The sequence below is a fragment of the Glandiceps talaboti genome, chromosome 17 (genome assembly GCF_964340395.1).
Source record: "Glandiceps talaboti chromosome 17, keGlaTala1.1, whole genome shotgun sequence".
NCBI lineage: Eukaryota > Metazoa > Hemichordata > Enteropneusta > Spengelidae > Glandiceps > Glandiceps talaboti.
This window is the reverse complement of record NC_135565.1, coordinates 21,459,709-21,472,208: the sequence shown is the minus strand read 5'-3', so window position 1 is coordinate 21,472,208 and position 12,500 is coordinate 21,459,709. Positions and strand designations below refer to the sequence as shown.

The following is a 12,500-nucleotide window of genomic DNA, read 5'->3' as shown; positions in this document are numbered from 1 at the left end:
TGTATACAAACATTTAATAGTTCTGTACGAGAATTGTATTGTACGACCATCACGGACCCTGTACAATTTTATTGTACACCAAGAATTGTACACAGCCCAATTCAATGCAAAGAAAATCAAGTACAATAAAAATGTGCCAACTTAATGCCGTTAGAAAGTTGATGGAACGAAAAGGTATGCTGATCAATAAATAGTTTATTTCATTAACATTGATTTCAATCAAAATTTATGACATTATTTGCCGTTGTCATGGATACGTCTTACCGAACCTTCAAATTATGTTGATAATTGAGACAATAATGCCACCAAATAATTGATACTTACTACTCCCTAGACCAAACGTCAGAATAACAACTTCATTGTTCATTTGAGCATTTCTTTCCTTGATGGTAAGCATTATATCACGGTTTCTTGCCAAGCTAGGATCAGACGGAGAGCCGGTAACGGCATCACTAGGTTGTCCGTCCGTCAGGAAGAGAATAACTTGTTCTGAAAGATATGCAATAATAATATAATAACAACTTTTATTTCAAAAAGAAAAAGGGTGACCCTGTTAGGTCCAGCCTAATCTTCCCAGGGGCCCTAAAGCAAATGTACACAATACAACAACAAAAACAAAACAAGGTAACACACATAAAAATGATGTAATATGTGTTAAACCAGATTTAAGGGAGTCTTCCTTAAATATAAATGGAGGGGGGTTCAGATTTTACGAAACTAATCTCTGACTGGGAGGAATGATGCCGGTAAACTGAATGCCTTCCGTAAAGGCAAAGCCTGTACATTTTTGTTCATACACACAAAATGTTGAGCTCCAGTTATCAGATATGATACACCAGTATATATTAACACATAAGTTACCAAACTATACGGAATTTGAAGCATGCACACTTAAGACATAACCTATATACCCATATTACATAATACATTATACAAATTAAGCTAAAATTATAGCTATATCGACAAACTTCATAGGATATGAGCGCTTTGTTGTGATCGATGTATTTACCGAATAGGGAACTTGCAAACCCACCATGTTGAATGTTGCATCATGGGAAATGTGATAATAATTACTAATTTAATGAATTGGTATTGTATACAATACTGTTACATTGTTTACAACCACGAATGATCAATTCATAGTTACCCTGACCATTGTGGGGGGGGGGGGTTATTTTATCGGTAGTTCAAGATTGGGTATTACGATTAACCACAGATAATCCCATAGTCCTTTGCGTCTGAACATGCTCAGTCTGGATTGCAAGTTCCCTATTAGATTACATTTTGAAGTCACGTGTAGAAATTAATTGAAATCATTAACTATGCATATATCTCATTTTAAAACTAAAACTACATCAACAACCTATCATACATGATATATCGGCATAAATGGCAAATATCCCTAACTACACGAAAGTTGACAATGTTTATGCTTTGTGTGGACATAGTGTATTTACTTTTACTGTATAACCAGACATCTATCGGGAACCACCCTTCTTAATTCATTCTGACTTGTCACAAGGAATTCAAAAACTTCAGCTGATATGGTTTATCTGAAATTTTTGAATTCCTTGTGACAAGTCAGAATGAATTAAGAAGGATGGTTCCCGATAGATGTCTGGTTATACAGTAAAAGTAAATACACTATGTCTACACAAAGCATAAACATTGTCAAAGATATTGACATGTTTTTTAAAAGTGGAAAGCTTAGGTATTTGTATAATGAAAAGATTAATAAGTGAATATTGACATATTTGTTTTTCAATCAGTAATGAAAACTTTGTGACACTAGTACTTATTCTACAATAAATAATAACTTCATCTCCCGTTAGTTATGTCAAACTTACAAAACACACTCTGTTGTCGTTTGACAATTTAATGTCTTTTTAAATAATTTTTTAAAATATGTAAATTTGTTACATAAACTGTCATACTAAGCAATAGTTCATCAGACACTGATAGAACTTTAAAAAATACATCATACCTCGTTTGATCCCATCTGAAGACGACTGGGTTGCATTAAGCAGGTCAAAAGCGGCAGTTAGGGCTTTCTTGTAATGTGTATCGCCTGCAATGTAAATTGTTTGTTTGTTAGTGATGGGTTGGGCTGAGGGCTACACACATGGGTTTGTTAATGATTGGTTGGGTTGGGTTGAGGGTTACACACATGGTTTGTTAGTGATGGGTTGGGTTGGGTTGAGGGTTACACACATGGTTTGTTAGTGATAGGTTGAGTTGAGCATTACACACTTGGGTTTGTTAGTGACGGGTTGGGCTGAGGGTTACACACATGGGTTTGTTAGTGATGGGTTGGGCTGAGGGTTACACACATGGGTTTGTTAGTGATGGGTTGGGCTAAGGGTTACACACATGGGTTTGTTAGCGATGGGTTGGGCTAAGGGTTACACATGGGTTTGTTAGTGACGGGTTGGGCTGAGGGCTACACACATATCTTTGTTAGCGACATGTTGGGCTGAGGGTTACACAAATTTGCGTCGGTGAATCACCACAATTGATGTAAATTGATCGAAGTTTCCTTGTAATCTCATATTTGTAATAAGTCCTTTCTTAATTGTAGAGGAAATCACTTCTGACTCATGTTTACAATGTCTCACCATGCAGCTTTGTTACACATTCACACCATTATACCTGATGAGTGATAAGTGTAATACCATTTGACAATAGATCATAAAGTGTAAAATTATGAATGATTGAAGAAGCAAATAAAACAAACCTCGATCTCGAATGGAATTAACAAAGTCTGTCAAACATTTTTTGTTCTGTGGTGTTGCCAGTGCCAATTGTTCTTCATAACAGGTGTCTTCACATCCAGTAGGTTTGGTGACGTCATTAGAAAAGGACACAACATTCACCTTTCAAAGAGAATACATACATGTGTACTATTAGACTAGAAAATTCCAGGCAATTTAACATAAATATCATCTTCACCGTGTTAACTAATTGTTGATGTTAACGTTAGCATTTACGTTGGAAATTTCTTACTATTGTATTAAAACTCGGACCACTGTGTATTCTATAGTGGTATGAGGTATGCACAGAGTGACAATCTGTGTGGTCAATTCAGCAAAGAGAGAGATAGTAAGACTGGGTGTAAAATTAAAGTGACGTGTTAATCAATAAGCATTATCATGTTATTTTCGATTCTCGTGATTTCAGCAATTGAATTTGTTCTTTGTGATATTCAAATGTCAGTGAACTGTTTGTGCAATAGTCACTACTGGCAATACCTAGCCAGGCGCACAATAATAACTCACTTATCTTATCATTAGGATTCATTGTATGACGTACCTTATCACTATGATTCATTGAATGACGTACCTTATTGCTGGGATTGATTATATAAATTACCTTATCACTGGGATTCATAATATGACTTACCTTATCACTGGGATTCATAATATGACTTACCTTATCACTGGGATTCATTGAATAACGTACCTTATCACTGGGATTCATAATATGACTTACCTTATCACTGGGATTCATAATATGACTTACCTTATCACTGGGATTCATAATATGACGTACTTTATCACTGGGATTCATAATATGACTTACCTTATCACTGGAATTCATTGTATGACGTACCTTATCACTGGGATTCATAATATCACTTACAATCAATCAATCAATCAATCAATCAGCAAAGTTTATATAGCGCCAAAATCCAAAAACACTGTTTTGCTCTATGACGCTCAATGGCTAAACCGCACTGTATGCTTTGGAGAATAAGTGCGTTTTCAGTTTTCTTTTGAAAGATTCCAATTTGGAGATTCTCTGATGTCGAGTGGTAGTATGTTCCATAGTTTAGGCGCAGCATATGAAAATGCACGGCCACCATATGTGATGGTTTTGTAGGTTGTAGATGTTAAAAGTTTCTTGGTGGATGAACGGAGTGTACGAGTTGGAATATAGGGCTGGAGCAGATCACTGATGTACGCAGGAGTCTGGTTGTGAATGGCCTTGAAAGTTAAAAGCAAAATTTTGTAGTCAATCCTGAGACGAACTGGTAACCAATGGAGATGGGTGAGAACTGGGGTAATCGGTGCAAATTTCCTGGTGTGTGTAATTATTCTTGCTGCAGTATTTTGAGCTCGTTGTAACAGGCCTATTGTGTTGTCTGGGAGTCCACAGAGAAGTGAATTACAATAGTCAAGTTTGGCTGTCAAAGTTGCATGTATTAATGTTTGGCATGTTTCATTAGTGAGGTAGCGTCGTATGGATCCAATCCGGCGGAGATGGCTGTAGATTGATTTGCAAGTGTACGTAATGTGCTGACTGAACATGTGATTGTCATGTGATTGTCACTTACCTTATCACTGGGATTCATTATATGACTTACCTTATCACTGGAATTCAGAGCATGACGTACCTATCACTGGGATTCATAGCATAACTTACCTTATCACTGGGATTCATAATATGACTTACCTTATCACTGGGATTCATTATATGACTTACCTTATCACTGGAATTCATAGCATGACTTACCTTATCACTGGGATTCATAATATGACTTACCTTATCTCTGGGATTCATAATGTGACTTACCTTATCACTGGGATTCATTGTATCAATGACAGTATTAGCTGCTTCCTTTGCTATGGCTAGTAATGTACGACCTTGATATTCCAAATTCATGGATTGACTTTTATCCACCACAAGGACAACATTCTTAGGTTCTGATGTTGCAGATTCCACATACCATGGTCTGTGATATATAATATATCGAAATATATTGTTTGAGGTAATAGCGTATGTATAAAGTACACAATGTCACAGAAAGCAATTTATGGGGAAACTAAGTTAGACAAAATAACGATAGCATGGAGACCCGGAATCCGGAATTTGTGTTCTACTATTCTTAGAACCGTGGACTGCATAGAAGGAATTCCTGTGCATTGTATATGTGTAATAAATTACGTCATCGGACAATTTTCAAGTTATATCCTCATACCAGATTTGGCAAGTGATAGTTAAGTATACACCAGGAAGTAGAATACTGTGAGAACCTTTTAGAATGCAGAAAAACTACATCCTAAAAACATATAAACTTCTCTTTAACAATTCTTTATTCAGGGGTTTCCATGTTATGCAAAATAACACTAGTGTTGTTGCATATGCCAAGTGGGAGATGGCAGTACCTCGGTCCTATAATCACGCGGTAGTCAAGATAGTGTAAACATTAAATAAGGTTGCATGTGCACATGCCAACAGTTGTGATAAAATCGTTATCAGAGACGACGCCCTACTCTGTACCAATGTCCATTTGTATTTATATGTTACCATAACATGTACAGTTTTTGTGTGTGTTTGTGTTAAGTAACTGACAGTTGACATACTGGCGTCATAATATACCTAACTAACAATGCAAATTCAGTTTTATGTTCCCATTCAACTTGTGCTAGTGCTTATGCGTATGTCTAATGAAAGACTTTGATATGGAGGGGGAGGGGGTATATTATATAAAGAAATGCTTTAAATGTAGATTTTATTGTATTTATCAGTGTTTAGGCAAATATGACAAGCCATTCACTTTTTGAAAGTAGAATGACAAGCCCAAATATAGAACGTTCACAAGTGCGACATCAACATGTTTATACGTGTATATGACGTAAACCATCACATTGTAGAGCTCACAACACTATATTTAATGCAATGTAAAAACATGATGGTAAACACATTAAAATACTTCCGGAAACCCAGCACTGTATATCACATTAGCAGAAAATTGTAAGCAACTTATCAGCATCTCAGTAATACATATGAATACAGAACCTGTTATCATTAAAGGCGTGAAAGTTTTCAAAATTTGATGAGAAGTGCGAAAATGATGTGCAGTAATTGCACTGACACCAGACCCCCTCCCCACTAAACCAAGGAAGTTGCACTTACACCAGATAATACCCCTCCCCACTAAACGAAGTTGCACTGACATCAGACCCCCTCCCTACTAAACCAACGAAGTACGCTTATTGAGTTTGTGTGACATTTAGATATTTAGTATATTTTGTAGCAACTTCTCAAAACAACTAATTAGGCGAGGGATTATGGAAGCTTTTTCGGATGTGATGGGGCCATGGGACGTTACCAACCTCCATGCATCATGCGTCGTTACTTCAGAAAACACTGACGAAGCCATGACGGATACCTGGCAAAAGCTTTGGTAAGCTAATCAAATTTTGGTGCAATACAAAGTTAAACCCATTAACTTAAACTAAATTAAAGTTTTTAATTAAAATACTGTACATGTAATAATTTATTATCACCTGTATCGACTATCATAGTCGTCACAACTTGCCCTACCACTAGCTGGATATATACTAAACACACCAGTTTCAGCACCAAAGTACTGCCATTTTATGTGAGAGTTCTGTCGGTAGTTTGATTTCATTACATCTACCACACTACTTGGTATTTGTTTTCTATCAGTAAACGATGGTGATAAACGTACACATGCGTTGTCCTCGTCAATCTGAAAAATAAAACACAATCGTTATTGTATAATAATTATATTAATTTAAAAGTACACTTATTTGAAATGTATGTATGTATGTATGTATGTATGTATGTATGTATGTATGTATGTATGTATGTATGTATGGATGGATGTATGGATGGATGGATGGATGGATGTATGTATGTATGTATGTATGTATGTATGTATCCGACTGTCTGTCTCTTTCTCTTTATTTGCCTCGGTCTGTCTGTCTGTCTGTCTGTCTGTCTGTCTGTCTGTCTGTCTGTCTGTCTGTCTGTCTGTCTGTCTGTCTGTCTGTATCCCTCTCCCCCTCTCTCCCTTCCTCCCTCTCTCTTTACCCCTCCCTCCCTCTCTCTCTCTCTCTCTCTCTCTCTCTCTCTCTCTCTCTCTCTCTCTCTCTCTCTCTCTCTCTCTCTCTCTTATTAAAACAACACGTCATCAGAACATTTCTACTTTCATTGACCACTTACATATTTTCCGAATCTTTTGACATAATTCAGATCATCCACACTTATAGTACAACATTCTGTCAATTCTTCCGATGATTCAGACAATGAACTTCGTACGGCTTCCTGTAGATTTTTCACAGTTCTTACGCTGGCCCCAAACCTATCCTTGAGGGACTGCTCCAACTATGAATTATTCAAATAGATGAACGTGTTTGCATTATTTTATAAAAAGAAATATGAAAGTTAGTTCAACAAGATTGTGATGGTGCACCCAGTGCTGCATGGAATGAAATGATTAATCCATCGGACAAAGCAACATATATGTACACTTAAAAACGTGTATGGAATGGAAGAGATACATAAGAATGAGTATACTACTACTTACTCTTTCTATCAGCTCTTCTCCCTTTAAATTGTAATTCTCGAAATCAAGAGAACTGAAATGTTCCTGTGGAAATATAAACAAAGATTACATTGTGAATATACGTCATTGATAATGTATTTTATAATATGCAAATTATCAGGGAGAAAGTACGATTAAGATGTGCCAGAAACTGTGACACACAGAATATCATAGAGGAGTCATAGAAAGAATCCAGACTGGCATGAATCATCTGCAATGTAATAGCTATCATGCTATATATTCGTTGTCATATTCAATATCAGAGGAAAACGCCAAACAGATATGTAAGTCACATCCTAGGGCACCTGCACCAGCCTAAACTTGCAAACCCGCCATGTTGAATATTGCATCATGGGAAATGTGATAATAAATACTAATCAATTAGTATTGTAAACAATGTTTATACATTGTTTGTAACCACAAATAATCAATTCATAGTTACCCTGACCATTGTGAGGGGTTTAATTTATCGGTAGCTTGAGATTAGGTATTATGATAACCACAGATAATCCCATAGTCCTTTGCGTCTGAGCATGCTCAGTCTGGATTGCAAGTTCCCTATAGAGCCACAATGGCTGTACCAGTTGTGTACATGTAAAATATCCCTGTAACCGTTCAGGCAGCATATATCTATGACATACCTAGATTTGACAAATTAACACCCATGAACCAGCTATGTGAATATCTCCTACAGCCATGTAATTTCCCACAGTCAACGTCGTATATCAACTGTGTGAGCAATGTTGATTGGATATGAACAAAAAGGATGCTACAGACTATGATTCCAACATAGTTTGTATAAATGTATACTAGGCCTGCTGAACACAGCTATCGTACACGGATGACATGGCACAAAGGTGATATGCTAATCCACATAAAATGCACACTTTCACATCCAAGCAACTGTGGAAAAAAATACTCTATAACGGGTCTGTGATGTTCATGGCTGGTACATGACCATGTTCCTCTTCCTAGTACCAGGATGTGACCACACCATAGCAATAAGATGTATGATATTCCCCGTGTCATTCGAATAACCCAAATTAAAGAAGAAAACTTCTTACATGAAACTTACTTTAATCATTTCATTTAATCATTCATTTCACTGTATTTACTTTGTTTGTCTAGGAGTAGTAACAAACAAGGTTGCCAAACATGTAACAGTAAACTATAATTTTTTTACCTACGGGTAGTAACAAACAAGTTTGCCAAACATGTAACAGTAAACTATATTTTGTTTACCTGCGGGTAGTAACAAACAAGGTTGCCAAACATGTAACAGTAAACTATATTTTGTTTACCTGCGGGTAGTAACAAACAAGGTTGCTAAACATGGAACAGTAAACTATATTTTGTTTACCTGCGGGTAGTAACAAACAAGGTTGCCAAACATGGAACAGTAAACTATATTTTGTTTACCTGCGGGTAGTAACAAACAAGGTTGCCAAACATGGAACAGTAAACTATATTTTGTTTACCTGCGGGTAGTAACAAACAAGGTTGCCAAACATGGAACAGTAAACTATATTTTGTTTACCTGCGGGTACATTAACAAACAAGGTTGCCAAACATGGAACAGTAAACTATATTTTGTTTACCTGCGGGTACATTAACAAACAAGGTTGCTAAACACGTAACAGACTGAGTAAACTATGAGTAGTTTATAGGTGGTTTTATTATACCTCGTGCAAGACAAATTGTACGCAGTGGAACAGAGAATATGGAAATTTTACCCTGGTCATGTGATGTCAGGACAACGTACGTCTACGTAATTGGTTCAGCGATACTCGAAGAATTAGTAGTCAAAATGTTCACGTACAGTTGCAAATAGTATGTTCAATAAATTTGTAAAATTTATATTTATCTCATGTATTCGTCGTCGTTCAGCCAGAACATAATAGTGTCAGAGGTTCCACCTCTATGGTTCGAAGTAACAAACATATGTTGTCACTCGTATTTACCGTGTCTGAACAAAGATAAGTATCACCACCACCACCACCACCACCATCCCCCTCCTCCTCATCATCATCCGCATCATCATCATCATCAACATCATCATCATCATCATCATCATCATCATCATCATCATCATCATCATCATCACCACCACCACCACCACTGTGTTACATCGTGGTATGGATGACACACAGTACCATGACATGTGACGTAAAAATCGGACATGCGCGCCCGCATGCGCGTTTCGCTGCATTGAAATGTGTCACTGGTGTATAAAGCCAGGTGTAAAGTTCTGTATAGTTCCGGTGGCAATGTGGTATTTAACAAGTGTCCGGTGTCATCATTTCTGGTTATCACGATACAAACCTATGATGTCAATGTGATATTTACCAACATACAGCAAATTATACTTTGTCTTTGAGATACATATAGCAAATTTGACGAAGTGTTTACAGGAACCATCACATCCTTTGATTCGAGAAATACTTTATCTTAGTTGACATAACGTAAGCTTATACGCGGAAGTGAAAGAAAGTGGTACATGCGCGGAAGTGAAACGAAAGTGGCACATGCGCGGAAGTAAGTAGATCGGATTTCTTTAGTTATGGTAATATTATATTTGTGATTACTGATAGCCATCTATTTCCTTGTACATGCCTTTACTAGACTGTCGACAGTCGCTCGCGCCTTTTTCCCCCTTACGTTTTATCTAAACTCCGATCCGGCGCAACACTAGTCTAATCGCAAACTGATATCGAGGGCCTCGAAATCAGTTTGCGATTATACTAGTGTTGCGCCGGACCGGAGTTTAGATAAAACGTAGGAAAAAAAGGCGCGAGCGACTGTCGACAGTCTAGCCTTTACATGTAGTGTGATATACACTTGATACTTGTTGCCGTCAGTGATCTGAACACTGTCAGGCCACTACGCTAGTGGAAGTAAGTCGCGTTGAGCTACCAAGTTAGGAAATGATACATCAACTACCCTGGTAACATGGAGACTATGTGCATGACTGTGTTTATTATGTGGCTAGCTGCTATTCTTGAACTGACTGACTAACTTTTGGCAGTGGTCATAAAATACGCAATTAAATGTACAAATCCGTATGAAGATGTCATTACATGAAGTTGGTAACTAAATATTTCTGTGGAAACAGGGAGGAACTCTGTAACATTAGATGTTGACTTCAAAAAATATGTTGACTTCAAAATAGATTGATTGAGTTTTATCAAGCGAATCATTAATTAAAGTGGCCTTATGGATGAGGATTGGGTATTTAGGGAGTGATCAGTTTTTACAGCAGGGGGTGGGCCGGTGACTTTTTGTTCATGTTGTACTTAAAAATAGTGACCCCTGCAATTCATCCACAAAACAATCCACCCCCCTCTGACAAATAAAAAAACACAATTACCCCCCCCCCCCCATCTGTTGACAAGAAACACTCTTTTTGTTCTTGCAAAAGACACTCTATTCTCAAAGCATAATACCGCACACTGCATAGTTAATTTTACATGTTACATTTTCAGTAATTTTAAGTGTACCTGGTAAATTGCTAACCAAAATCCATTGCGTCACATGTATAAAGCTCTTTAGATAGGAACCCTATGAGAAGTATGATTGTCTGTTCACGGACATACAAATATTCATGGCTTAGTAACCAAATGTTCTAGGATATCTTTTAGATTGAGTGAACTATTAATATATAATTCAGCTAATTATCAAGTACAATATTATAAATGGAGTTAATATACTTGTAAACCCATGTTAATAACTGTCACACATAATGATGTACTTGCACGGTATAATGAATTGTTTGCATCATATAAAGATATGTTCACATCATATAGTCAATATATTGTTTTCTTTAGACTTAACACAACTGCGGCTTTCCATACATGTACACGTTTGAACTCCTCAAGGCACTTGCTTGTCCTGTTCATAATTATTCAGTTTAATCATGGCACTGACTCAAAACTCCACCACCCCCCCCCCCCCATTCATTGACCACACTGCTAATTTTAACCAAAATATTTTTGAAAGGTTTTGAATAATGAAATGTGATAAATGTCATTGTTTCAAAATAGAAATTAAAAAGTGTCATAAAAATGCTTTCTGTACTACAGCAGTTTCTAAACTAGATTACGAATTCAATTCACTTACTACTGGCTATGTTGTCCAGTATATTGCTGACAACATGATAGCCTTGAAAATAAATACATTCTAATACCAAGGAAATGTAATATTATGATCTGCTGACAGATCTTCTGATCTTCTTTTAGTAAGGCCTCAGAACTCCTTCCCCACCCCCTTCTAACTAAATTGGTAAAATTGTTGCACACGGCACAATCAATTTCAAATCAGTATGTAGTATTATGTAGTGTTATGAATACAAAGCCAGTATGTAGTGAGGAAAAAATAGCTCTTTTATTGGCATAATAAATGTATTTTAGTACCATGCATAACAAATATTTTCCCATTTTTCAATCTGACATTTTTAGAAATGTTTGTGTTGGAGTACAAAACAGATTTCAATATAAAAGACCTCCTCTCACCCCCACCCCACACTAAAAGAATTTAGTTTTTACCCTACATTGAACCATTGATCTCAACCATAAATCAATTTGGGACTTCTAATGGAGATGATTGTAGTTATCATACATTAGATGTACAAAAATATATAGGAACTAGACTAACTATATACATGGACATTGAATATCTGATATCTAGACACAGGCTGGGTCAGGCACTTTCAGTCACAGTGTTTGACACATATTATTTCAAAGTGTCCTAAATTGGTTATGTCTGTGCACAATTCCACATGTTCAGGTCAATGGAGGAACAGATTTTAGAGCCTATAAATCATGAGGTATTTCATTTCTTATGTGTTACATGTACAGCTACACATGTAAGTTTTTCTACCACAAGATGACACAATGAAACTCATGGCATGCAATAGCGAGAAGTCATTTGTAACAAATAACTGTTGGTTAAAGGTGGCCATGGTGCAGCGTTGTGACACCATACCATATGTATTGGATGTATCAAGAGACAGAGTTTATGTTATATTTATAGCTATTTGTTTATGGTTTATTTTATGCACATACATTTTTTTGTTTAATAGCTTGCACAGTGCCTGACTAGTACGCATGCGCATCCTATATACTATGCGAAGTTTTTTTAGTGGTTTTAC

The 12,500-nt window shown here is 36.6% G+C and overlaps 1 protein-coding gene across 1 annotated transcript in view; it reads right to left on the bottom strand.

Moving 5' to 3' along the window:
• Nucleotides 1–12,500, bottom strand: part of LOC144448283 (VWFA and cache domain-containing protein 1-like) — a 29,204-nt gene that overhangs the window by 14,364 nt on the left and 2,340 nt on the right. Inside the window, exons 2-8 of the mRNA XM_078138471.1 lie at nt 7,337–7,399; nt 6,973–7,134; nt 6,291–6,496; nt 4,573–4,732; nt 2,735–2,873; nt 1,985–2,068; nt 325–489 (exon numbers count right to left, since the gene is read on the bottom strand). Coding sequence (XP_077994597.1) covers nt 325–489; nt 1,985–2,068; nt 2,735–2,873; nt 4,573–4,732; nt 6,291–6,496; nt 6,973–7,134; nt 7,337–7,399 — 979 coding nt within the window. The remainder of the gene's footprint in view (nt 1–324; nt 490–1,984; nt 2,069–2,734; nt 2,874–4,572; nt 4,733–6,290; nt 6,497–6,972; nt 7,135–7,336; nt 7,400–12,500) is intronic.